The 24,645-nt window shown below is 66.3% G+C and overlaps 4 protein-coding genes and 1 long non-coding RNA gene across 5 annotated transcripts; 3 read left to right on the top strand and 2 right to left on the bottom strand.

The window, feature by feature from the left end:
• Nucleotides 1-329: 329 nt before the first annotated feature.
• Nucleotides 330-7,711, top strand: LOC133629586 (collagen alpha-1(V) chain-like; the record flags this gene model as incomplete). The annotated part of the gene is given in 16 exon segments (XM_062020236.1): nucleotides 330-384; nucleotides 1,113-1,166; nucleotides 1,299-1,370; nucleotides 1,372-1,407; nucleotides 2,320-2,373; nucleotides 2,473-2,526; nucleotides 2,616-2,684; nucleotides 2,686-2,724; nucleotides 4,030-4,083; nucleotides 4,216-4,251; nucleotides 4,335-4,394; nucleotides 4,978-5,275; nucleotides 5,349-5,461; nucleotides 5,563-5,637; nucleotides 5,944-6,177; nucleotides 7,384-7,711. Coding segments are annotated over 16 exon segments (1,450 nt in total), but the record flags the coding sequence as incomplete, so codon positions are not given.
• An 8,205-nt stretch (nucleotides 7,712-15,916) lies between these two features.
• On the bottom strand, nucleotides 15,917-17,957 carry LOC133629587 (HLA class II histocompatibility antigen, DR alpha chain-like). The gene is made up of 4 exons (XM_062020237.1): nucleotides 17,813-17,957; nucleotides 17,149-17,406; nucleotides 16,669-16,950; nucleotides 15,917-16,577 (listed from the first exon to the last, which is right to left on the bottom strand). Exons 1-4 carry the CDS (start codon nucleotides 17,883-17,885, stop codon nucleotides 16,423-16,425), a joined length of 768 nt encoding a protein of 255 aa, XP_061876221.1. The 5' UTR covers nucleotides 17,886-17,957; the 3' UTR covers nucleotides 15,917-16,422.
• A 407-nt stretch (nucleotides 17,958-18,364) lies between these two features.
• Nucleotides 18,365-20,471, top strand: LOC133629582 (class II histocompatibility antigen, B-L beta chain-like). Its single transcript, XM_062020227.1, has 6 exons — nucleotides 18,365-18,513; nucleotides 18,991-19,260; nucleotides 19,482-19,763; nucleotides 19,883-19,989; nucleotides 20,093-20,116; nucleotides 20,235-20,471. Exons 1-6 carry the CDS (start codon nucleotides 18,423-18,425, stop codon nucleotides 20,241-20,243), a joined length of 783 nt encoding a protein of 260 aa, XP_061876211.1. The 5' UTR covers nucleotides 18,365-18,422; the 3' UTR covers nucleotides 20,244-20,471.
• A 464-nt stretch (nucleotides 20,472-20,935) lies between these two features.
• On the bottom strand, nucleotides 20,936-23,222 carry LOC133629590 (uncharacterized). Its single transcript, XM_062020245.1, has 2 exons — nucleotides 22,966-23,222; nucleotides 20,936-22,615 (listed from the first exon to the last, which is right to left on the bottom strand). The coding sequence occupies exons 1-2, from the start codon at nucleotides 23,036-23,038 to the stop codon at nucleotides 22,026-22,028; spliced, it is 663 nt and encodes a 220-aa protein (XP_061876229.1). The 5' UTR covers nucleotides 23,039-23,222; the 3' UTR covers nucleotides 20,936-22,025.
• A 320-nt stretch (nucleotides 23,223-23,542) lies between these two features.
• LOC133629584 (uncharacterized) lies at nucleotides 23,543-24,597 on the top strand. The gene is made up of 3 exons (XR_009821083.1): nucleotides 23,543-23,667; nucleotides 24,105-24,219; nucleotides 24,411-24,597. It is a non-coding gene; the product is annotated as an uncharacterized LOC133629584 (long non-coding RNA).
• The last annotated feature ends 48 nt before the right edge of the window (nucleotides 24,598-24,645 follow it).

Raw genomic sequence — 24,645 nt, 5'->3', positions numbered from 1 at the left:
TCACTGCCACAGACCCCCTGGCACTGTCACAGCTCCCCTGGCACTGCCACAGACCCCTGGCACAGCCACAGCCCCCCTGGCACAGCCACAGCCCCCTGGCACTGCCACAGCCTCCCTGGCACTGCCACAGACCCCCTGGCACAGCCACAGCCCCCCTGGCACAGCCACATCCCCCTGGCACTGCCACATCCCCCTGGCACTGCTACAGACCCCTGGCACTGCCACAGCCCCCCCTGGCACTGCCACAGCCCCCTGGCACATGACCTTCCTCCTCCTCCTCCTCCTCCTCGTGTCTGGGGGTGACTCGAGCCCTTTGTGCCCCCCCCCAGGGCTCTCCAGGTCCCACGGGTGAGAACGGACCCCCAGGGGCCCCTGGGCAAGAGGGTGAGTGGTGCCATCTTCCTCCCCACCCTCCTCTTCCTCACCCTCCTCCTCTTCCTCCCTCCCCCCCACTCTCTTCCTCCCTCCCCATCCTCCTCTTCTTCACCCCATCTTCCTGCCTCATTCCCCTCTTCTTCCTTCACCCTCCCCATCCTCTTCTTCCTCCCCATTCTCCTCTTCCTCTCTCACTCTCCCTCTTCCTCCCCCATCATCTTCTTCCTCACCCTTCTCTTCCTCCCTCACTTTCTTCTTCCTCCCTCAGCTTCCTCTTCCTCCCCCATCTTCCTCTTCTTCACCATCCTCTTCCTTCTTCACCCTCTCTTCTTCCCTCACCCTCCTCTTCCTCCCTCACCCTCCCTCTTCCTCCCCCATCTTCCTCTTCCTCACTCTTCTCTTCCTCCCTCACTCTCCTCTTCCTCACCCTCCTCCTCCTCTCTCACCCTCCTCTTCCCCCTCACCCTCCTCTTCCTCCCTCACCCTCCTCTTCCTCCTCCATCTTCCTCTTCTTCACCATCCTCTTCGTTCCTCACCCTCTCTTCTTCCCTCACCCTCCTCTTCCTCCCTTATCCTCTTCCTTCCTCATCCCCATCTTCCTCCCCCACCCTTCTCTTCCTCCCTCACCCTTCCCTTCCTCCCTTTCTTCTTCCTCCCTCAGCTTCCTCTTCCTCCCTCACTCTCCTCTTCTTCACCATCCTCCTCCTCCCTCACCCTCCTCCTCCTCCTCCCCTCAGGGTCCTGCTGGCTCCCCCGGCCCCGAGGGGCGTCAGGGTGAGAAAGGTGCCAAGGTGAGCGAGTGGGCACCCCCTCCCCAGCCCCCTCCACACCGAGGGGTCCCCCAAGAGCTCAGTGGGGACCCCCCCAGAGCTGGGGCACCCCCTGGGCATCCCCAGGCTCACCCAGCCCCTTGGTGCCCACAGGGAGAGCCGGGAGCCCTGGGTGCCCCTGGGCAGACGGGCGCCGTGGGGCCGCAGGGGCTGCCGGGCAAGCAGGGGACCTGACGGGCTCAGGGGGCTGCCAGGCTCCGTGGTGAGTGCCAGGGGGGGCTGGGGGGTCCTGGGAGGGGATTTGGGGGGTCCCAGGGGGATTTGGGAGGTCCTGGGAGGGGATTTGTGAGGGTTTCGGGAGGGGTTGGCTGGTCCTGGGGGGATTTGGGGGGGTTTTGGGGTGGGGTTGGGAGTCCCAGGGGCATTTGGGGGTCCCAGGAGGATTTGAGGGGTCCTGGGAGGGGATTTGGGGGGTCCCAGGGGGATTTGGGAGGTCCTGGGAGGGGATTTGTGAGGGTTTCGGGAGGGGTTGGCTGGTCCTGGGGGGATTTGGGGGGGGTTTGGGGTGGGGTTGGGAGTCCCAGGGGCATTTGGGGGGTCCCAGGAGGATTTGAGGGGTCCTGGGAGGGGATTTGGGGGCTTTGGGGGGGATTTGGGGGGTCCTGGGAGGAGATTTGGGGGCTTTGGGGGGGATTTGGGGGCTTTGGGGGGGATTTGGGGGGGGCTAGGAGGGGATTTGGGGGGTCCTAGATGGATTTGGGGGGTCCTGGGAGGGGATTTGGGGGGTCCCAGGGGGATTTGGGGGGTCCTGGGAGGGGATTTGGGGGGGTTGGGGTGGGGTTGGGGGTCCCAGAGGGATTTGGGGGGTCCTGGGAGGAGATTTGGGGGCTTTGGGGGGGTCCCAGGGGGATTTGGGGGGTCCTGGAGGGGATTTGGGGGGGTTTGGGGAGGGGTTGGGGGGTCCCAAAGGGGTTTAGGGGGGTCCTGGGGGGGCTTTGACGGGGATTTTAGGATCCTATAGGGGATTTTGGGGGGGATTTGGGGGGTCCCAAGGGAGGATTTAGAGGGGATTTGGGGTGTCCCGGGGGTTAAAGGCAGCTGGAGCGGATTTGGGGGGGTCCTGGGGGTGAATTGAGGGGGGTTTGGGGGTCTCACCGGGCTCTGACCTGTGCAGGGGGAACAGGGCAAACCAGGCACCAGGGGCCAGGCTGGGCCCCCAGGACCAGTGGTGAGTGTGACCCCCCCCCTCTGCCCCCCCCCCTTCCCCCGATTGGGGGGGGTGTCCCCCCCTCTTTGCGCCCCCCAAGTCTCACGTGTAACCCCCCAGGGACCCCCGGGGCTGCCCGGCCTCAGAGGCGACGCCGGTGCCAAGGGAGAGAAGGTGAGGGGGGGTCGGGAGGGTCCCCATGGCCCCCAAATCCCCCCCCGCGGGTCCTGTGCTGATCCCTGTGTGTGTGTCACCCCCCAAAGGGTCACCCCGGGCTCATCGGCCTCATCGGGCCCCCGGGGGAGCAGGGAGAGAAGGGAGAGAGGGGGCTGCCCCGGGCCCCAGGGCTCGGCCGGGCACAAGGGAGACACCGTGAGTGGGGCTGGGGCAGGGGAGGGGCTGCGGGACCTGGGGAGGGGGCTCAGGGGGTGGGAGGGAGGTGGAGGAGGTGGATAGGGACTGGGGGAGGTGGGGAGGGGGCTCAGGGTGTGGGAGGGGAGAGGTGGGGAAGGGGCTCAGGAGGTGGGGAGGGACTGGGGGAGGTGGGGAGGGGGCTGGAGGAGGTGGGGAGGGGGCTCAGGGGGTGGGAGGGGGCTGGAGGAGGTGGATATGGACTGGGGGAGGTGGGGAGGGGGCTGGGGGAGGTGGGGAAGGGGCTCAGGAGGTGGGGAGGGGGCTCAGGGGGTAGGAGGGGGCTGGAGGAGGTGGGGAGGGGGCTCAGGGGGTAGGAGGGGGCTGGAGGAGGTGGGGAGGGGGCTGGGGAAGGTGAGGAGGGGGCTGGGGGAGGTGGGGAGGGGGCTCAGGGAGTGGGAGGGGAGGGGAGGGGAGAGGTGGGGAGGGGGCTGGGGGAGTGAGGAGGGACTGGGGAAGGGGATGGGCCTGAGGGAGCTGTGGAGTGACTTAAAGGTGGGGAGGGGGCTCAGGGATTGGAAGGGACTGGGAGAGGTGAGGAGGGGGCTCAGGGAGGGGAAGGGGGCTGGGTGATGTGGGGAGGGGTCTGGGCTGTGGGGAGGGGGCTGAGGGAGGTGGGGAGGGGGTTCAGGGATTGGAAAGGACTGGGAGAGGTGGGGAGGGGGGCTGGAGAAGGTGGAGAGGGGCCTGTGGCCATGGGGAGGGGTCTCTGGGCATAGGGAGGGGTCTGTGCTGTGAGGAGGGGTCTGTGAGCTGTGGGGAGGGGTCTCTGGGCATAGGGAGGGGTCTGTGCTGTGAGGAGGGGTCTGTGAGCTGTGGGGAGGGGTCTCGGCATGGGGAGGGGTCTGTGGGCATGGGGAGGGGTCTGTGGCCGTGGGGAGGGGTCTGTGGCCGTGGGGAGGGGTCTCTGGGCATGGGGAGGGGTCTGTGCTGTGAGGAGGGGTCTGTGAGCTATGGGGAGGGGTCTCTGGGCATGGGGAGGGGGTCTGTGGGCATGGGGAGGGGTCTGTGGCCGTGGGGAGGGGTCTGTGAGCTATGGGGAGGGGTCTCTGGGCATGGGGAGGGGTCTGTGCTATGGGGAGGGGTCTCTGGCTGTGGGGAGGGGTCTGTGAGCTATGGGGAGGGGTCTCTGGGCATGGGGAGGGGTCTGTGGGCATGGGGAGGGGTCCTGTGGCCGTGGGGAGGGGTCTCTGGGCATGGGGAGGGGTCTCTGGCCGTGGGGGAGGGGTCTGTCTCCCCTCCTCAGCCGTTCCTCTCCCGTGCCAGGGCATCCCCGGTGCCACCGGCCCCATCGGCCCCAGCGGCCCCCCCGGACTGCCCGTGAGTGCCCCCCTGTGCCCCCTGCCCCATTTAACCCCCTGCAACCACGGCTGGGGGCTGCTGCCCCCCTGAGCCCCCCAAACCCCCCCTGACCCCCCCCGAACCCCCTGACCCCCCTCTCCTGCCTTGCAGGGCCCAGCCGGCCCCAAAGGTGCCAAAGGAGCCATGGTGAGTGCCCCCCTGTGCCCACCCCCGTGCCCACCCCCGTGCCCCCCCCCGGGGCTCACCCCCTGCCTGTCTCATCCCTCCAGGGCCAAGCAGGACCCAAAGGGGAACGTGGACCCCCCAGGACCCCCTGGGGCACCCCGTGAGTGGCACCTGGGGAGGGGGCGATGGAGGAGCAGCCCCTTGGGGGGCAAAACCACCCCCAGGCTGGGCACTGGGAGATTTGGGGGGTGGGATGTCCCCTGTCCCCTGGGCAGTTTGGGGTGGGGGGTGGGATGTCCCCTGTCCCCAGGGGGGTTGGGAGGGTGGGGGGTGGGATGTCCCCTGTCCCCAGGGCAGTTTGTGTTGGGGGGTGGGATGTCCCCTGTCCCCAGGGGTGTTTAGGGTGGGGAGGGGTATGTCCCCTGTCCCCAGGGGTGTTTAGGGTGGGGAGGGGTATGTCCCCTGTCCCCAGGGCAGTTTGGGAGGTGGGGTGGGATGTCCCCTGTCCCCAGGGCAGTTTGGGAGGTGGGGTGGGATGTCCCCTGTCCCCAGGGACACTTTGGGGTGGGGAGAGGGATGTCCCCTGTCCCCCAGGGCAGTTTGGGGTGGGGGGGTGGCATGTCCCCAGGGCTGTCCCCAGGGCAGTTTGGGGTGGGGGGGTGGCATGTCCCCCTGTCCCCAGGGCAGTTTGGGGTGGGGGTCTCTGCAGCCCCCGTGCTGGGTCTCTGAGAGCTGTGTGTGTCCCAGGGCCCCCCCGGGGAGGTGATCCAGCCCCTGCCCCTGCAGCTGCCCAAGAAGAGCAAACGCTCCATCGACGGCAGCCGCCTGCTGGGGCAGCAGGAGGAGGAGGAGGAGGAGGAGGAAGGCCAGAGGGCAGCTGCTGACCAGCCCCCTCGGGACTATGCTGAGGGCATGGAGGAGATTCTGGGCTCCCTCAGCTCCCTGAAGCAGGAGATCGAGGGGCTGAGGCGGCCCCTGGGCACCCAGGAGCACCCTGCCAGGACCTGCCAGGACCTGGGGCTCAGCCAGCCTGGGCTGCCCGATGGTGGGTGGGGGTCAGGGTGGGGGTCAGGGCGAAGGGACCCCCTCTGGGTGCTCAGCCCTGCCTCCCCACGCAGGTGAGTACTGGATAGACCCCAACCAGGGCTGTGCCAGGGACTCCTTCAAGGTTTACTGCAACTTCACAGCGGGAGGAGAGACCTGTGTGTTCCCCAGCGAGGCCGTGAGGGAGGTGAGTGGGGGGGTGGGCAGGGGGCTGGGGGCTTGGGGAGGGGGATTAAAGGGCAGGGGGGGCTCTGTGACCCCCTCACCTCACCCTCTCTGCCCTCCCAGGTGAAGATGTCGGCGTGGGAGGAGGAGGAGGAGGTGACCCAGCGATGGTTCAGCAGCTTCCAGAAGGGCAGCAGGGTGAGGCTGCTGCTGCTGGGGGTGGGCTGGGAGCTCCTGAGGGCTGGGGGGCAGGAGGAGGGGGGTCTCACATACTGGTGAGCCCCCTCCCCACTGCCCTGGGCACCTTGCCCTGGGCACCCTCCCCTGGGCACCCTGCCCACGCTCCCTTGGTGCCCACAGAGCTCCCTAATGAGAAACAGCAACGTCCCCTCCCTTCAGCCTTGAACCTGAGCATCCCCCCTGCCCATCTGAAGATCAGGGGGGTCCCAGATGCCAGCAGCCCCCCTCCCCCAGCCCCCCATTAACCCCTCTCTGCCCCCACAGTTCTCATACACAGACGCCTCGAGGCAGCCCCTCGGCGTGGTGCAGCTCACCTTCCTGCGGCTCCTCAGCACCTCTGCCCGCCAGAACTTCACCTACCACTGCCAGGGCTCGGTGGGCTGGCACAGCACGGCCTCTGGGGACCACCAGCGTGCCATCAGCCTCCTGGGTGCCAACGAGGAGGAGCTGAGCCACCACAGCAGCCCCTACATCAGAGCCCTGAGGGACGGCTGCGCGGTGAGGGGACGGAGGGGGGGTGGAGATGGAGGGTTGGGGGTGGAACAAAGGGTTAATGGGGAGGGGGAGAGCTGCAAAGTCCTGTTTGGGCTGGGGCTGTGTGATCCTGAGCTGGGGCTGTATGATCCTGAGCTGAGCTGAGCTGGGGCTGTGTGATCCTGAGCTGAGCTGAGCTGGGGCTCTGTGATGCTGAGCTGGGGCTGTGTGATGCTGAGCTGGGCTGGGGCTGTGTGATGCTGAGCTGGGGCTGTGTGATCCTGAGCTGAGCTGGGGCTGTGTGATGCTGGGCTGAGCTGGGGCTGTGTGATGCTGGGCTGAGCTGGGGCTGTGTGATCCTGAGCTGAGCTGGGGCTGTGTGATGCTGAGCTGAGCTGGGGCTGTGTGATCCTGAGCTGGGGCTGTGTGATGCTGAGCTGAGCTGGGGCTGTGTGATCCTGAGCTGAGCTGGGGCTGTGTGATGCTGGGCTGAGCTGGGGCTGTGTGATGCTGAGCTGGGGCTGTGTGATGCTGAGCTGGGGCTGTGTGATGCTGAGCTGAGCTGGGGCTGTGTGATGCTGAGCTGAGCTGGGGCTGTGTGATGCTGAGCTGGGGCTGTGTGATGCTGAGCTGGGGCTGTGTGATGCTGAGCTGAGCTGGGGCTGTGTGATGCTGAGCTGGAGCTGTGTGATGCTGAGCTGGGGCTGTGTGATGCTGAGCTGGGGCTGTATGATGCTGAGCTGAGCTGGGGCTGTGTGATGCTGGGCTGAGCTGGGGCTGTGTGATGCTGAGCTGGGGCTGTGTGATGCTGAGCTGGAGCTGTGTGATGCTGAGCTGGGGCTGTGTGATGCTGAGCTGAGCTGAGCTGGGGCTGTGTGATGCTGAGCTGGGGCTGTGTGATGCTGAGCTGAGCTGAGCTGGGGCTGTGTGATGCTGAGATGAGCTGAGCTGGGGCTGTGTGATGCTGAGCTGGGGCTGTGTGATGCTGAGCTGGGGCTGTGTGATGCTGAGCTGAGCTGGGGCTGTGTGATCCTGGGCTGAGCTGGGGCTGTATGATGCTGAGCTGGGGCTGTGTGATGCTGAGCTGGGGCTGTGTGATGCTGAGCTGAGCTGAGCTGGGGCTGTGTGATGCTGAGCTGAGCTGGGGCTGTGTGATGCTGAGCTGGGGCTGTGTGATGCTGAGCTGGGGCTGTGTGAGCTGCCCCCAGCCCCTAACCCCTGTCCCCACAGACCCGGTCAGGACCCAGCCAGACGGTGCTGGAGCTCAGCACCCCTCGCCTGGAGCAGCTCCCGCTGCTCGACCTGCGCGTCTCGGACTTCGGCGAGCCCGGCCAGCGCTTCGGCTTCGAGCTGGGCCCAGTCTGCTTCCTGGGCTAGGACCAGACCCTCAGCACCCTCCCCAGGCTGATCCTTACCTTCCTCACGTCCTTCTGGGAGCAGCGACGTGGCAGCAGCCGCTTCCCCCCGCGCCCAGGAGCCGAGGCAGCGGCCGTGCCCCGAGCCGGGGCCTGCAGGGACACCAAAGAGACTTTTACTGCTTAGAATAAATCTATATTTTAATATGTAGAGAGGCAGAGAGGAGAGTTTGTCACGGATCCACTGGCTCCCTCCCCACCCCACCGTCCCCCCTCGCACCCCCAGCCCCAGGGGAAGCCTCCAGGAGCTGCCCCCCGCCCCGTGCAAAGGGAGCAGCGCTGGGGTTTGCTCCCTGCCTGCAGAGACAAAGGGGTGCAAAGCCTGGTGGGGCTTTGGCTGTGACAAAGAGCTCTCCCAACCTCTCTCCCCACGAGGATTCACCCCCCAGGACCCCCTCCCCCAGCAAACCCCCCCAAAGCCAAGCTCAAGGTCAGGAGGGTGACAGCCTGTCCCTCCACTCACACCCCGGCTGCTCCCCACCTCCACACACAGACCCACCCCGGAGCCTTGACCCGGCTCTTTGACTTCATTACTCTGCTCATTAAGGCTAATTAACCTGGAAACAGCTTCCCAGTCCCACCAAGGCGCTGCTTGTCCTCCCTGTGCCATCCCCAGCCCCCCGTGACGGCGGGTGGGTAACACCCCGAGCCAGCCCGGCGCTGCCAGGGGGGGAAGAAGGACGTTGTGTTGTTACTGTGGCGTGTTAATTATTTTTTTAAGTTAATTATATTATTTAAAGGAGTGTGGATATCAACACTGGTCCCTGCTGAGTAATTTGAGTGGAGGGGTTCCCAGCAATGTGAAAGGCAACGTGTCTGTGTGGAGATGAACCCGGTGCCTGGGGAGGCGGGGGGGGGGGGAGGGAAAAAACTATCATTAAACCAAAAATAGGTGAAAAGATGAATTTTCCTGGTGCTGGTGGGTAAAAAGAAGCTTCAGGGAGCACCAGGCTTGGGGTTTGAGTTTCCTTAAGCCACAGAGCTGTGCCCCTGGTGCGGAGCCAGCGGCACGGGGCACATTGTGTAAGTCACCCCCGAGCTGTATGATGGTGGATCACCTCTGACTTCGTGCTCCTCAGGGGCTGGGGTTGGTTTTCTTCTTGATTCCTTTCCCTCCCTTTGCCTCACGCGATTCCATCCATGGGGAAGCTCCTCTGTGCAGAGACGAAGGCTCCTGGAAGTGGTGATGGTGTGAGGGAAGGGCTGGAAGTGGTGATGGTGTGAGGGAAGGAAAGGGCTGGAAGTGGTGATGGTGTGAGGGAAGGAAAGGGCTGGAAGTGGTGATGGTGTGAGGGAAAAGGGCTGGAAGTGGTGATGGTGTGAGGGAGGGAAAGGGCTGGAAGTGGAGATGGTGTGAGGGGAGGAAAGGGCTGGAAGTGGTGATGGTGTGAGGGGAGGAAAGGGCTGGAAGTGGTGATGGTGTGAGGGGAAAAGGGCTGGAAGTGGAGATGGTGTGAGGGGAGGAGAAAAGAGTAGATAGTGGCAGCAGAGCGAGGGGAGAGAAGAAGGTGGGAAATGGTGGTGGTGTGGCAGGAGGAAGGGGCAGGAAGAGGCAGGGGAGTGAGGGGAGGAAAGGGCTGGAAACAGCGACAGAGAGGAGAACAGGGCGGGAAGCGCTGTGAGGGGACGGAAAAGGGCGGGAAGAGCCGTGAGGGGACAGAAAAGGGCGGGAAGCGGCGTGAGGGGACAGAAAAGGGCGGGAAGAGCCGTGAGGGGACAGAAAAGGGCGGGAAGCGGCGTGAGGGGACAGAAAAGGGCGGGAAGAGCCGTGAGGGGACAGAAAAGGGCGGGAAGCGGCGTGAGGGGACAGAAAAGGGCGGGAAGAGCCGTGAGGGGACAGAAAAGGGCGGGAAGCGGCGTGAGGGGACAGAAAAGGGCGGGAAGAGCCGTGAGGGGACAGAAAAGGGCGGGAAGCGGCGTGAGGGGACAGAAAAGGGCGGGAAGCGGCGGCACCGTGAGGGGACAGAAAAGGGCGGGAAGCGGCGTGAGGGGACAGAAAAGCGGCGGCGGCTGAGGTGCAGCAGCGCTAGCGGCCGCCTGAGGGCGCGGGGACGGGCCCCGTCTCTTCCCGGCCCAGGTGAGCTGAGGCGAGGGGCGGATCCGTGCGGCTGAGGGCGGGGCTGAGGCGGGGGCGGCCGCGGGGCTGCGGGAGCCATGTTTGAAGCCCCAGGAGGGGGGATCCGGAGCCGAGGTGTCGGAGCTGTTCCGCTGAGGGCGGCCCAGAGAGGGGGAGATGCCCCGTCCCTGGCCACGGCGCGGTCAGGCTGGATGGGCTCTGCGCAGTCTGACCCAGCGAAGGTGTCCCTGCTGATGGCAGAGACGGTGGGGCAGAGGTTTTAAAGGTGCCCCCCAAGCCTAAACCCTTCCCTGACTGTGGCATCTTCCCTGCGCTGCTGCGTCCCAAATGTGGTCACAGCGGCTTCAAACCTTCGAGTATGCGTTTTGTTCAGAGCGTTATTGAAACAGTCGTGTGTGACACTGTCACTGTGTGTACACTCCATGTGCTTGCTTAAATGTATGTGTTTTTATCATAGTCTGCTAACAAGACAACAAGTGGACTGGTGTAGTTCAGTCTGGAGTTTCGTTGTGAGCTGTGGGTGGGTTTTTTTCAAGGCAACATTATTTTGAACTAACTACATACAGTGTGAAGGAAACAAGGACAAGGGGCAATGGGGACGAGCTGGAACATCAGAGGTTCCAAAGCAATATGAGGAGGAGTTTGTTCCCTGTTGAGGTGATGAAGCACGGGAAGGGGCTGCCCAGATGGGCTGTGGAGGCTCCTTCTCTGGGGACATCCCAAACCCAGCTGGATGAGTCCCTGTGTGCCCTGCTCTAGGGGGTCCTGCTCTGGCAGGGGGGTTGCACTGGATGAGCTTTGGAGGTCCCTTCCAGCCCTTGTGACTCTGTGATGCTGTGAAACCTGGGCGGGGAAGGAAACGCTTGGCCAGGCTGGCACTGGGGCAGAGGGAAAGCACTGAGCCAAGGAGACAGGCAAGAGAAGGAGAGTGTGGGCAGCAGGGTGAGGGAGGTTCTGCTACCCCTCTACTCTGGCGTATCTGGTGAGGCCTCATCTGGAGTCCTGGGTCCAGTTCTGGGCTCCCCAGCTCCAGAGGGACAGGGAACACCAAGATGATTAAGGGAGTGGAGCATGTCCCTTGAGATGAAAGGCTGAGGGAGCTGGGGCTCTGTAGCTTGGAGAAGAGGAGCCTGAGGGGTGAGATCATTCATGGTTGCAAAGAGGTAAAGGGTGGATGCGAGGAGGCTGGAGCGAGGCTGTGCTCAGGGATGGCCAATGACAGGACAAGGGGCAATGGGGACGAGCTGGAACATCAGAGGTTCCAAAGCAATATGAGGAGGAGTTTGTTCCCTGTTGAGGTGAGGGAGCACGGGAAGGGGCTGCCCAGATGGGCTGTGGAGGCTCCTTCTCTGGGGACATCCCAAACCCAGCCGGATGAGTTCCTGTGTGCCCTGCTCTAGGGGGTCCTGCTCTGGCAGGGGGGTTGCACTGAATGAGCTTTGCAGGTCCCTTCCAGCCCTTGTGACTCTGTGATGCTGTGAAACCTGGGCAGGGAAGGAAACGCTTGGCCAGGCTGGGACTGGGGCAGAGGGAAAGCACTGAGCCAAGGAGACAGGCAAGAGAAGGAGAGTGTGGGCAGCAGGGTGAGGGAGGTTCTGCTGCCCCTCTGGCGTATCTGGTGAGGCCTCATCTGGAGTCCTGGGTCCAGTTCTGGGCTCCCCAGCTCCAGAGGGACAGGGAACACCAAGATGATTAAGGGAGTGGAGCATGTCCCTTGAGATGAAAGGCTGAGGGAGCTGGGGCTCTGTAGCTTGGAGAAGAGGAGCCTGAGGGGTGAGATCATTCATGGTTGCAAAGAGGTAAAGGGTGGATGCGAGGAGGCTGGAGTGAGGCTGTGCTCAGGGATGGCCAATGATAGGACAAGGGGCAACAGGGACAAGCTGGAACATCAGAGGTTCCAAAGCAATATGAGGAGGAGTTTGTTCCCTGTTGAGGTGATGAAGCACGGGAAGGGGCTGCCCAGATGGGCTGCGGAGGCTCCTTCTCTGGGGACATCCCAAACCCAACTGGATGAGTCCCTGTGTGCCCTGCTCTACGGGGTCCTGCTCTGGCAGGGGGGTTGCACTGTATGAGCTTTGCAGGTCCCTTCCAGCCCTTGTGACTCTGTGATGCTGTGAAACCTGGGCAGGGAAGGAAATGCTTGGCCAGGCAGAGGGAAAACACTGAGCCAAGGAGACAGGCAAGAGAAGGAGAGTGTGGGCAGCAGGTCGAGGGAGGTTCTGCTACCCCTCTGCCGTATCTGGTGAGGCCTCATCTGGAGTCCTGGGTCCAGTTCTGGGCTCCCCAGCTCCAGAGGGGCAGGGAACTGCTGGAGAGAGGCCAGTGCAGGCTCACCAAGATGATCAGGGCACTGGAGCATCTTCCTGCTGAGGAAAGGCTGCGGGAACTGAGGCTGTTTAGTCTGGAGAAGGCTCAGGGGATCCTCATCAATGAGTATAAATTCCCCAGGGTGGGTGTGGAGAGGATGGGGACAGTGTTTGTTGTAGGGGCCAGTGTTTGTTGTGTGGTGGCCAGTGCCAGGTGACAGTCACAGACTGTAACACAAAAAGTGCAACTGGAACATGAGGAGAAACTCTTTTGGTGTTGAGGTGAGGGAGCCCTGGCCCAGGCTGCCCAGGGATGGTGTGGAAGCTCCTTCTCGGGATGTTCCCAAACCCACCTGGACACGTTCCTGTGCCCCCTGAGCGAGGGGAACCTGCTTGAGCAGGGGATTGGGCTGGATGAGCTCTGCAGGGCCCTTCCAACTCCCACCATACAGGGGTTCTCTAAGGCAACACCGTTCCTCCAGGCACCAGTGCGCTGTTCTGCCTCTGTCTGAGGCACCATTGTTTCCCACAGCCCCTCTCCCTTTGAGCCGGTGATCAGTGAGTTTCTGGCTGGTGGTTCATGGGCAGGGAGATGCTGAATGGGGCTGCTCTGGGAGGGATCTCTCGGCACCTCCAGTGCGTGTCATGATGTAAAACTCTTCCCCTGCGGCAGGTCTCAAGGCAAAAGGGCAGCGTTTGCCCTTGTCCCTCAGCTCAGTGAGGCAAGCAGGAAGTCCTGGACTAGGAAGGATCCAGCCCATGGCAACTGTAAGTGAAGAGAAACAAACCCTTTTGTGCCAGGGACTGGTGGGGCTGGAAGGTGGATGCCTGATGGTGAGCTGGCCTTGTTTCCAGTGGCTCTGGGTGGAAATGAGTTTTCAGGGGCCTTTCAAGAGCCACATGTACCATCAGGTACAGGACACATTCAAACCAAAGCCACTGGGCCCCTGTCACTCCTGCTGTGTTGTGCTTTGGATTGCACCCAGGCCTGTCCTTGTGAGCAGTGGTACCACCCTGGGCAGGGCCTGGGCAAGGAGAGGGTGTGTGGAGCTGCTCAGTCGGGGCAAAGGGCTGCTGAGTCCAAAGGGCCTGGACCTGGTTGCTATGCATGCCAAAGGCTGCCTGCCCTGCCATCCTGCCCAGCTCCCCAGCATCACATTCCTGCCCCTGGCACCATGTGTCAAGGGTGGGGAGACACGGCTCTGCTCTTGCCTTCCTGTGCCAGTCACCCTCCAGCCGTTGTGACAGTAGCAAAAGTGGTGTTTGAGTCATTTGGGGGTGCTGCAGCCTGGCTCTGGAGCGTTGCTGTGGGATGTCATTGCAGTGCCATGCAGCCTGCTGGGAGGCCACTCGCCAGAGGGGTCTGTGGGGAGGGCAAGGGCACCTTGCTCGCTGTCTCCAGGCTTGAGTCGTCTCTCAGAGCTTTTCCCCTGGTAACTGATGACAACAGCAGCCGTGGGGGAGGGAGGAACCTCTTGGAAATCCCCTGCCGCCGGTCGCACCCGTTTCCCCCTTCTCCTGACACCCCTGAGCGCTCTCACGTGGGGCTGGGGGCTGGAGGGGAGGGTGACCCAAGCACAGACCCCCTCAGCCCTGGGGGCTGCGTGTGTGTGGCCCCGGGGACGGTTGCACCAGCCCCCACCGGGCGGTAACGGCGGCGTGCGGAGCCGGCTGGAGCCCGTGAAGGTCTCCAGGGCGCTGACCCCCGACGGGCCGGTGCCCGGTGAAACGGGACGCTCGTGCGGCAGCCGGTGCCTGGCGCGGCAGCGATCGCTCCCTGGCCTCGGGCTGCTGACGCCGCGGGGCTTGGCGTCCTCGGGGTGCGGCGTGAGCTGTCCCCGGCAGCCCAGCGAGCTCCGTCTGCCCGTCCTACCGCCGCCGCCCCCCTCAAACGCAACCCCCACAGACACGGGGGATTTCCACCAAAGCCAGCGGCCCCCAACTCGGGACACGCCGGCGTTTCGGGGAAACGACCCTGCCTGCTCTCCTCGCCCTCCAGTAACCCCAGTCCAACCAGTCAGCAGGCGGCGCCGCGCTGCGTCACCAGTCTCCGGCAGCCTCCAGGCGCCCGAGCTCCCGTCCCGGCGTGCGGGGCCGGCAGCAGATGCTGCGGGGACTTACCTGGGCGCTGTTGGCTGCGGACACCACGTTCCTCCGGGAGCTGGAGCTCAGCCAGGAGCACCCCCAGCAGCCCTGCGCGCACGTCCAAGCCCCCGGGACAGCGAGCAGCGGCCTTTTTGGGGCTCTGTCTGCTGGGAAGTGTCTCCCCCAGCCTCTGCATCCATCTGTGTGGTTCCTGGATAACTCTGGCCAAGCCCCACAGCCCTGGCAGCCCCTGCGGGACTATACCTGCTTTCCAAGCCACTTCCCTTCCTTCTCATTGGCACTTTGGGACCGCAAAGTGTCCTCCTGAGGCTGAGCGCACTTGTTGTGCCTTTGTCTCACGTCCCCAGCAGCAGCCTCTGTTCCATCCATGGCACCAAGGTGTTGCTGGTTCTCCCCAGGGCTGAGCCCTCTCACATGTGGGTCACAGTGAGACACATCCACAGTGGGGACCAGCCCCAGATCTAACCCAGAGGGACGGTGGCTCCTGGTCTGATCACCCCCCATCAGCTGGCGAGGGGGACCCAGCCATTGCTGCTCTTTTACTCAGGCCCTAGAGCAAGAGCTCTGCTTCCCACCAGCCCCAGGCTGGGCTGCCCTGTGCCCATTCCCCCTCCCAGCGCTTCCCACGGGGGGCTCAGAGCGATGCCTGTGGTACCCCCCTGGCGAGGCAGCCGGGTTTCACATCCTCCCTGCCACACGTCAAGCACTTTCCGTTCCGGCTGCATCTTCCCCTTCTGCTCCCAGCGCCAGGGAGCTCAGGGCCTGAGCTGCCTCTCAGCCTCTTCTGCATCACTGCTCTGTGCCTGGGGGTTTCCTCAGTGTCTCCCCCCCTCTGCAGCCCCACGGCGATGGTTGTGCCCACTCACACCCTGTGTGTGAGACTCGTGCCCGTGGGGCTCAGCACATCCCTGCCCTGTGGGCTCAGACCCCCTCATGGGCAGCTCCAGCACCCCCAGCCCCCCACACAGAGCCTGTGAGCACCCTGCTCCCCCTGTCCCACCGGCACCAGCATCATGCCTAGACCCCCCATGCCTGGAGGGGGATGTGGAACCAGGACGGGTGTTGTCAAAGACTTCCCTCACAGGGGCTGCGGTGTCACCAGTTACCAGGCAAAGCTGCTGCTGGGACAACTGGTCTGGCTGAGGGCAAGCTCCAGCTTTGCTCCTTCCCAGCCCCAGCTCAGAGCTCTGGGGAGCAGCTTCAGGGTTCCCCTCCACCACCCAGGGTACATGTGTGTGTGTGACAACACCTGCAGGGACAGGGCTGTCAGGAGAACCTGTCTCGTCACCTGTAGTTTGCCTGTTCCCCCTCTGTGTTGTCCCTTGGCCAGCTCTTAGCCCTGTAGGGGGGTCAGCCACATGTCCTGATGCCCATGGGGCAAATGCTGGTGGCACAGAGCCCACCCACCCCCAGAGGCCTCCCTGGATGCTGGTGGGCACAGGGAGGACTCCCCAGCCCAGGCTCTGTGCCCTGCCTGGTGTTTGCTTTGCCCACACCATTAACTGGAGATCCACATGACTCAGGGACACTGCTGGTGCCTGTGGCACAGCAGGATGGGTCAGGCTGCCCCAGAGCTCCTTCCTGGCTCTGCCTTGAGTGTGGCTATGTGCCTCCCATAACCCCCTCTATCTCCCTCACAGGACTGTTCTCTAGCAGTGCTAGGATCCCACCTACATCAGCTGGGAGAACCCAGATGGCCTGATGTCACCCTTCCCTCTGCCCCAGGGCTGGAGTTAGATCCCCGGAGCCCTGCCCCACAACCACCACCCCACAGATCACCCAGACACCAGGGGGGCTTGTCACCCCCCACCCCTGCACGGCACAGAGAATGGACTCACAAGGAGGGTCTCACGGCAGGATCAACCCCAAACTCACTTTATTGCAGTGACAAAGCAGCAGAGCAGGAGCAGAGGGACAGGAGCGTGTGCTGAGGGGAAGCTGTGGGGCAGGGGATGCCTCCTGTCCCTTCAGGGGTCTGCAGGGGAGACCCCACATCCAGGCTGGGAGGAGGTGCCACGTCCCTGGAGACGGCCGTGGGGCCAGTGGCTGTGGGCAGCCGCAGCCTGGCAGCGGTGTGGGCTGGCTGCTGGGACCAGCGCCGGCCCCCAGGCTCTGCAGCGATTCCCCGTGGCAGTGGGTGAGCTGAGGTGGCCCCAAGGTGCCACCCTGGCTCACTCCAGCCGTGGGAAGTAGCCCAGTGCCCTGTGGGGCAGAGCCAGAGCCGGGTCTCCAGCGTGTCGCTGTGTGGTGTGCAAGGGAGGATGATGATGAGGGGCAAGGCCATTGGGGTGAGCAGCTGCTGCCAGGCCGAGGGCACGGCTGGCTGAGGGTGCAGAGGCTCTGCTGTGCCCTGGGCTGTGCCCCCTCACAACAGGCCCCGCTGGCTGCGGGCGCTGCTCATCTTCATGGCCTTGATGATGAGGACGGTGCCCACGCCGATGCCGACGATGCCCACGGCCAGGCCCAGGGCGCACAGCAGCGTCTCGGTGCTCTGCGAGGCGGGGAGGGGCAGCTGGGGCTCTGCGGAGGGAGCAGCGTGGGTGAGGCCGGGGCGCTGAGCCCCCCGGGCTGCCCGCAACGGGAGGGGACCCGGCGCAGCCCCCCTCCTCACCCCAGTGCTTCAGGACGGGCGTGGGCAGCCCCTCGTGCTGCACGCGGCAGTCGTAGTAGTCGCCCCGCGCGGGGATGAAGGGCAGGTAGGAGAACTTGCGGAAGGTGTCGTCCTCACGGGGGTAGAACACGGTCTCCAGGACACCGTCCGTCACCTCCTGCCCGTTCCTCAGCCACGAGATGGAGATGACGGACGGCCAGAACCTGTCCACGTAGCAGATGAGGACGTTGGGGTCCTCCAGCTCCACGGGGCCCTCAGAGAACACCTTCACCTCGGGTGGCACTGGGGGCACACAGGGAAGGGCTCAGCTGGGTTCCCTGCCCCATGGCCACGGCCGCCCACCCAGGGACACCCCACAGAGCCTGGGGCTGTGCCCGGCTGAGCAGGGCACTGTGCACCCCACGGCAGGGAGCGGGAGCAGCGGCCCTGGCAGCGGCCCCAGCGGGGATGGCACCGGCCGGGCTGTGCCCACACTCTTACTGATGGTTCCCTGTGTGCGGTTGGACTTATCCATCATAAACTCCAAGTTGCGTTTGTCAACAGCCACGTTCTGCAGAGCTCCCTCCGCCTGGAAGCTGGTGAATTCCCCCAGCTCGGGCAGGTGCCAGATGGTCTCAGCCTTCTGCAGGTCCACGTGGAACATCTCGTCCCCATCGAAATCAAACAAGAACTCGCCGCCCTCTTGCTGCAGATTCTCATCCCGCTGGTAGAATTCAGCCTGGGTAATCACATTCCCCACTGGGAAGGGACAGCAATGGGCATGAGTGTGAGTTCTACCGACTGCCTGGGAACACTGCCTGGGTGCGTTGTCACCTCCCCCTGAGCCTCTCCTTCCCTCAGGGGTCCCACGGGGCTGGGCGATCCCGACACCCCCCTCCCCAGCACGGGAGCGCTGGGATCCCTGGAGTGCCCCCAGCTCCAGCCCCCCACGCCCCCCGCGCCCCCAGCCCCCAGCTGCAGCCCCCACGCCCCCCCGTGCCCCCATCCCCCAGCTGCAGCCCCCACGCCCCCCGTGCCCCCAGCCCCCAGCTGCAGCCCCCCACGCCCCCCGCGCCCCCAGCCCCCAGCTGCAGCCCCCACGCCCCCCGTGCCCCCATGCCCCAGCTGCAGCCCCCGCGCCCCCAGCCCCGCCGGCCTCACGCACCTCTGACGGCGCCCGCGCCCTGCAGCGCCAGCACAGCCAGCAGCGCCAGCGGGACGCGCCGTCCTCCGGCCATCGCCGCTCCGGGCTGCGGGCAGCGAGGGCAGCGGCGCCGGGCGAGGGGCGGCTGTGGGCGCCGCGGGGGGAAGCCCGTGTGCCGGGGGGAAGGGGGACGGCAGCCCCGGGGCCGGGCCAATAGCGGGGAGCCCCGGCCGTGACTCGGCTGTTCCCGGGCAGAGCCGCGGCCCGGGGCACCCCGCGCGGCACACGGGCGGACGGGCGGCGCGGCGCGGTGCCGCGGGCTGTCCCGGCGAGCCGGGGACGCGGCCGGGGCCGGGGAGGGTCCCGGGGAGGCCGGAGGCGGCGGCTGGCCGCGCCCGGGGAGCCCCGGAGGCGGCGGGGGCCGGCAGCCCCCCGCGCGGGGTCGGCGCCGCGCCGCCCCACAAGTGCCGGCGGGAGCCCCGCGGGGCCCGGCTCTGCCTGGGGACGGCTGACGCCGCCCGGCCTCGCTCCTCACTGGTGCGCGCTGCGGCTGCGGGGCCGGGCCCGGGCGGGGCGGGGGCTGCCCCGAGCGGGGGGTCCCGGCAGCTTCGCAGCCTGCGCTGGGCCGGCCATGGCGAGCGGGCGTGTGCTGGCGGCTGCGGCCGTGCTGGTGGCACTGGGGGCGCTGGGAGCCCACCCGGCTGCCGCGGAGGAGACCTCAGGTGAGCCCAGAGCCGGGGCACGGGGAGGGTGCTGGAGGGGAGGGGTCCCACGTGTGCCCTGGGAGGTGCTGGGTGTCGTGTTCTGGGAATGCTGAGAGAGTCCCAGTGTCCTGGGCCACGCTGCAGGTGGGTGAGGGGCTGCTTCACCATATCCCATGCCCTGTCTGTCCTCTGCCGAGCCTGGGGTCAGTGGGCTCCAGGGAAGCCCCAGTTCCCAAGGGGCTCAGGGGGGATGCTCCCTCTGTCTTGCCAAAGCCCAGGAACAGGCTCCTGGCTGCACTCTACCCCTACTGCCTCCTGCCCTCCAGCACGGAGCATCAGCCCCAGGGCAGCAGCGTGGCTGTGGGGAGGCAGCAGCAGCGTGGGCATGGGGAGGGGGCTCCAGGGCACTCCCTGCCCTGCCCCTGCCCTGCCTGGCATGCACAGAGCCCCAGGGCAGGGGAGCCCAACGCCCTGACCGGCCTCCTGCACCCACAGGGGTGTTCCAGGTGATGTTTGATGGCGAGTGTCAGTACCTCAACGGCACCGAGCAGGTGAGATTACTGGTGAGACACCTCTACAACCGGCAGCTGTTGCTGCACTTCGACAGCGACGTTGGGATCTACGTGGGTGACAGCCCCCTGGGGGAGCCTATTGCCAAGTACTGGAACAACCAGCCGGACTTTATGGAGCAGAGACGGGCTGAGGTGGACACAGTCTGCCGGCACAACTACGGGGTGAACGAAGCTTACACTGTGCAGAGGAGAGGTGAGTGTGTGACACAACGTTCCCCGGGGGCCGGGCCCGAGCCTGCCCTGGGCTCGCTGGGGCTGAGCGTGTCCGTGCGGGGTTTGGGCACAGCCCCGGGCAGGAGGCCACGAGTCCCCAGCGCCCTCCCTGGGCACATCCTGCGTGGGGCAGCCCCGGGCTGGGCCGAGTGGCCCCTGTGCCGGGCCAGCCCTCCTCAGCTCTCACTCTCTCTACCCCAGTGGAGCCCAAGGTGAGGATCTACCCCGTGCAGTCGGGCTCCCTGCCCCAGACCGACCAGCTGGTTTGCCACGTGACGGGCTTTTACCCCGCGGAGGCCGAGGTGAAGTGGTTCAGGAACGGGCAGGAGGAGACGGATCATGTGGTGTCCACGGACGTGATGCAGAACGGGGACTGGACCTACCAGGTGCTGGTGTTCCTGGAGACCACCCCGCAGCGTGGGGACACCTACATGTGCCAGGTGGAGCACGTCAGCCTGCAGCACCCCGTCACCCAGCGCTGGGGTAAGGCCCTGCCCGGCCCAGGGCATGCAGCGGCGAGGGGGACGGGGGATACGGGGCCCCGGGACGGGGGATACGGGACCCCCCCCTGCCCTGACCCCCCTCCTGTGTGCTCCCCGCAGAGCTGCAGTCCGACGCTGCCAGGAGCAAGATGCTGACGGGGGTGGGAGGCTTCGTGCTGGGGCTCATCTTCCTGGCCGTGGGGCTCTTCCTCTACATGCGCAAGAAGGTGAGGGCTGGGGGCGCTGGGGGGATGGGGGCGGCGGGGCCGCGGCTCCTCCCCCCGGGAGCTGCCCGTGCCCAGGCTCTGAGCGTGTGTGTGTCTGTTGCAGGGCGCCGCGTTCCCCAGGCTGCAGGTACCGTCCGTGCCCGCGCTGCCCGTGGGGGCCGTTCCCCTCCCGCTCCCGGCGCCGCAGGGAGCGTGTTCCCTCGGCAGCCCCGGCCCCGTGCTCACCCCCTCTGCTCTCCCCACAGGGCTCCTGAGCACCGGCCCGGCCCCGCGGATCCTCTGCGCCGCCGGCAGCCCCCTGCCCCCAGCCTCAGCTGCGCCTCGACCCGGCCCTGCCCGGAGCCCCCCGTCCCCGCGCTGCCCCCCGGGCTCAGCCCCCGCCCCCGGCCCCGGCCCCGGCCCCGGCCCGCCCTCGCTGCTCTGTGCTTGCCACGATGGTGGCTCCCTGCAGCTCTGCCTAATAAAGTGTCCTGCTGCCCTCAGGGCCTGGCTGTTGGGGACGGGAGGGTCACATCCTGCCCACTGACGAGGCGCTGGGGCTGTGGCCGTGGGAGGGGTCCCTGTGACGGGGGGAGGGGGCAGCAGCCCACGGTGGGAGTGGAAGGGTGTCAGAGCCCACAGGCAGCTCAGGGAGGTTCAGCTCAGGGAGGGACGGGGATGAGGGGCAGCGAGTGCCCTGTCCCGCTGCGCTCAGGGCTCTGTGCCCCTCACCCTGGGCTCTGGCCCTGCCGCCGGGCCCTGGGCTGGGGCAGCCCGTGGGGCACAGCACCCACCATCCCCGCAGGGAGCCGGGCCCTCGCCCCGCCGCTCTGCCCCCTCTGCCCAGCCCCCTGCCCCCACAGCCCGCCCCCTCAGCCGTTCCCACCCCCTGTGTCAGCAGGAGGAGCAGGGTGCAGATGAAGCAGTGACAGGCTCGGTGCTGCCAGGCTGCCCCAAACACCTTTACTGCAGCTCAGAAGGACCCCAGAGCCCGTGAAGCCAGAGCCCCGGTCAGCGGGGAGCCCGTGGGCACAGCCAGGGGGTGGTGGGGGGCTGGAGTGGGGTCGGGGGGCTCAGGGCAGGGCCGGGCAGTGCAGGGCTGGGATGGGGGGCACACATGGGGGGCAGGGAGCGTGGCTGGGACGGGGGGCACGGAGCTGAGGGCGATGGCTGGGGGGGCTCCCGGGGCTGTGCCCCCTCACAGGACGCCACACTGGCTCATCTTCATGGCCTTGGTGATGAGGACACCCCACAGAGCCTGGGGCTGTGCCGGGGTGAGCAGGGCACTGTGCACCCCACGGCAGCGCCTGGCAGCGGCCCCAGGGGGGATGATCCACCTGGGTGATCCAGGGGTGGGCTGGTTGATCAGGCAGCGAGGTGGGTTGAAGGGCAGAAGGCAGAGACTGGTGATCCATGGGACAGGGTGTAGTTGGAGGCCTCTGTATAGTGGAGCCCCTCAGGGGTCGGTGCTGGCACCGGTGCTGTTCATTAGTGACCTTGCTGAGGGAACAGAGGCACTGTCAGCAGGTCTGCTGCTGGTACTGAGCTGGGGGCAGTGGCTGGCACCCCAGAGGCTGTGCTGCCTTTCAATGAGAGCTGGACAGGCTGGAGGGGTGGGCAGGGAGACACCTGATGACATGCAACAAGGGCAGCTGCAGAGTGTTGAAACTGGGAAAGAACAACCCCATGGACCAGTAGAGGCTGGGGAATGAACTCAGAGTCGTGTAGGGGGTGCTGGTGGGCAGCAGGATGAGCCTGAGCCTGCAACGTGCCCTCGTGGCCAAGAAGGCCAATGGCATCCTGGCGTGGGTTAGAAGGGCTGTGAGCAGTAGTCAGAGAGGTTCTGCTCCTCCTCTGCTCTGCCCTCGTGAGACCACATCACATGGGATATTGTGTCCAGGTCTGTGCCCCTCAGTTCCAGGACAGGGAGCTGCTGCAGAGAGCTCAGCACAGAGAGGCTGGAGTGGAGCATGTCCCTTGTGAGGAAAGGCTGAGGGAGCTGGGGCTCTGCAGCTTGGAGGAGCCTGAGGGGTGAGCTCAGTCATGTTCCAAACCCATCAAGGGTGGGTGTGAGGAGGCTGGAGCCAGGCTGTGCTCAGGGATGGGCAGTGACAGGACAAGGGGCAACGGGGACAAGCTGGAACATCAGAGGTTCCAAAGCAATATGAGGAGGAGTTTGTTCCCTGTTGAGGTGAGGGAGCACGGGAAGGGGCTGCCCAGATGGGCTGTGGAGGCTCCTTCTCTGGGGACATCCCAAACCCAGCTGGATGAGTCCCTGTGTGCCCTGCTCTAGGGGGTCCTGCTCTGGCAGGGGGTTGCACTGGATGAGCTTTGGAGGTCCCTTCCAGCCCTTGTGACTCTGATTCAGGGATGGCACCGGCCGGGCTGTGCCCACAGTCACCGACGGGAGCGGTTGGATTCCACCATCGTGAACTCCGTGTTGTCTTTTCCCATTGCCAAGTCCAGCATTGCTCCCGGTGCCCCGAAGGCGAAGAATTCCCGCAGCTCGGGCAGCTGCCAGACGGTCTCAGCCTTCTGCAGGTCCACGTGGAACAGTCCCCATCGAAATCAAACAAGAGCTCGGCTGCCTCCTGCTGCAGATTCTCATCCCGCTGGTAGAATTCAGCCTGGGTAAGCACATTCCCCACTGGGAAGGGATCAGGACCGGGACAGCGACCGGGCAGCAACGGGCATGAGGGTGAGTTCCACCGACCGCCCGGGGACACTGCCTGGGTGCGGTGTCACCTCCCCCTGAGCCTCTCCTTCCCTCAGAGGTCCCACGGGGCTGGGCGATCCCGACACCCCCCTCCCCAGCACGGGAGCGCTGGGATCCCTGGAGTGGCTGCAGCTCCCGATGCCTCCCGTGCTCTCATCCCCCAGCTGCAGCCCCTCACACCCCTCGTGCCCCCAGCTGCAGTCCCCCACGCTCCCCGTGCCCCCATCCCCCAGCTGCAGCCCCCACGCCCCCGCGCCCCCAGCCCCGCCGGCCTCACGCACCTCTGACGGCGCCCGCGCCCTGCAGCGCCAGCACAGCCAGCAGCGCCAGCGGGACGCGCCGTCCTCCGGCCATCGCCGCTCCGGGCTGCGGGCAGCGAGGGCAGCGGCGCCGGGCGAGGGGCGGCTGCGGGCGCCGCGGGGGGAAGCCCGTGTGCCGGGGGGAAGGGGGACGGCAGCCCCGGGGCCGGGCCAATAGCGGGGAGCCCCGGCCGTGACTCGGCTGTTCCCGGGCAGAGCCGCGGCCCGGGGCACCCCGCGCGGCACACGGACGGACGGGCGGCGCGGCGCGGTGCCGCGGGCTGTCCCGGCGAGCCGGGCCCGGGGAGGGTCCCGGGGAGGGTCCCGGGGAGGCCGGAGGCGGCGGCTGCCCGCGCCCGGGGAGCCCCGGAGGCGGCGGGGGCCGGCAGCCCCCCGCGCGGGGTCGGCGCCGCGCCGCCCCACAAGTGCCGGCGGGAGCCCCGCGGGGCCCGGCTCTGCCTGGGGACGGCTGACGCCGCCCGGCCTCGCTCCTCACTGGTGCGCGCTGCGGCTGCGGGGCCGGGCCCGGGCGGGGCGGGGGCTGCCCCGAGCGGGGGGGTCCCGGCAGCTTCGCAGCCTGCGCTGGGCCGGCCATGGCGAGCGGGCGTGTGCTGGCGGCTGCGGCCGCGCTGGTGGCACTGGGGGCGCTGGGAGCCCACCCGGCTGCCGCGGAGGAGACCTCAGGTGAGCCCAGAGCCGGGGCACGGGGAGGGTGCTGCTGGGGAAGGGTCCCACGTGTGCCCTGGGAGGTGCTGGGTGTTTGGGTCTGGGGGTGCTGGGAGGGTCCCAATGTCCTGTCTGTCCTCTGCAGGGCCCGGGGTCCGTGGGCTCCAGGGGAGTCCCAGTTCCCAAAGGGCTCAGGGGGGACGCTCCCCCTGCCTTGCCAAAGCCCAGGATCAGGCTCTTGGCTCCGTTCAGTCCCGACTCCCTGCTGCCCCCCCTCGTTGAGTCTCTGTCCCCTCCAGCTCTCCCCAGCCCCAGGGCAGCAGCGTGGGCATGGGGAGGGGGCTCCAGGGCACCCCCTGCCGTGCCCAGAGCCCGAGTGTCAGAACCTCAGCGGCACTGACAGGGGATTTGGACAGATGCATCTCCAGCCAGTGACAGGATTCACACTTCCACAGCGCCGTGGGGGAGTCAGTAGCCAGGTGCCCAACAGGCAGCAGCACGTCCCGGACAGCAGACGGGCTGAGGAGGACACGTTCTGCCAGAGCTGCGTGGAAGCTTCATCGTGCAGAGGTGAGTGTGCGACACCTTCCCCGGGGGCCTGGGCTCGCTGGGGCTGAGCGTGTCCACGCCGGGCTTGGGCACAGCCCTGGGGACGAGGCTGAGTCCCCGGCGCCCTCCCCGGGCACGTCCTGCAAGTACCATCCGTGTTCCCTCCCCGCAGCCCCTTCAGCTCCTCACTCGTCCCCTTTCCCCCTCCCCAGGGCTCCTGAGCAACTCCAAGCTCTGCTCCAGCAGCATCCTCTGCCCACACTCCCCCCAAACCGCCGGGAGGGGGGGGTCTCTCCCCAATAAACCCCCACCGAGAGCTGGGCTGGGGGTGTTGTTTGGGGAGGGGCTCCCCAAATCTGTGGGAGGGGGATCAGCACCCTCCCGGCTGCAGCAGGAGTATGGGGGTGGGGAGGGGGGGAGGTCTCAGCTCTGTCAGGGGGTGTTTGG

This window comes from Colius striatus, unplaced genomic scaffold, assembly GCF_028858725.1.
Source record: "Colius striatus isolate bColStr4 unplaced genomic scaffold, bColStr4.1.hap1 scaffold_86, whole genome shotgun sequence".
NCBI lineage: Eukaryota > Metazoa > Chordata > Aves > Coliiformes > Coliidae > Colius > Colius striatus.
Note: the sequence above shows the minus strand (reverse complement) of the source record. Positions and strands in the feature narration are given on the sequence as shown.

What these genes read in the sequence shown, in the direction of transcription:
- LOC133629582 (XM_062020227.1), top strand. Translation starts at nt 18,423, where the DNA reads ATGGCGAGCGGGCGTGTGCTGGCGGCTGCGGCCGTGCTGGTGGCACTG. An exon ending in CCCCGTCACCCAGCGCTGGG is followed by an intron (nt 19,764 to 19,882) that starts GTAAGGCCCTGC and finishes TGCTCCCCGCAG; the next exon opens with AGCTGCAGTCCGACGCTGCC. An exon ending in TCCTCTACATGCGCAAGAAG is followed by an intron (nt 19,990 to 20,092) that starts GTGAGGGCTGGG and finishes TGTCTGTTGCAG; the next exon opens with GGCGCCGCGTTCCCCAGGCT.
- LOC133629590 (XM_062020245.1), bottom strand. Translation starts at nt 23,038, where the DNA reads ATGGCCGGAGGACGGCGCGTCCCGCTGGCGCTGCTGGCTGTGCTGGCG. An exon ending in GGGCGCGGGCGCCGTCAGAG is followed by an intron (nt 22,616 to 22,965) that starts GTGCGTGAGGCC and finishes ATCCCTTCCCAG; the next exon opens with TGGGGAATGTGCTTACCCAG.
- LOC133629587 (XM_062020237.1), bottom strand. Translation starts at nt 17,885, where the DNA reads ATGGCCGGAGGACGGCGCGTCCCGCTGGCGCTGCTGGCTGTGCTGGCG. An exon ending in GGGCGCGGGCGCCGTCAGAG is followed by an intron (nt 17,407 to 17,812) that starts GTGCGTGAGGCC and finishes GTCCCTTCCCAG; the next exon opens with TGGGGAATGTGATTACCCAG. An exon ending in GCCCGTCCTGAAGCACTGGG is followed by an intron (nt 16,578 to 16,668) that starts GTGAGGAGGGGG and finishes CTCCCTCCGCAG; the next exon opens with AGCCCCAGCTGCCCCTCCCC.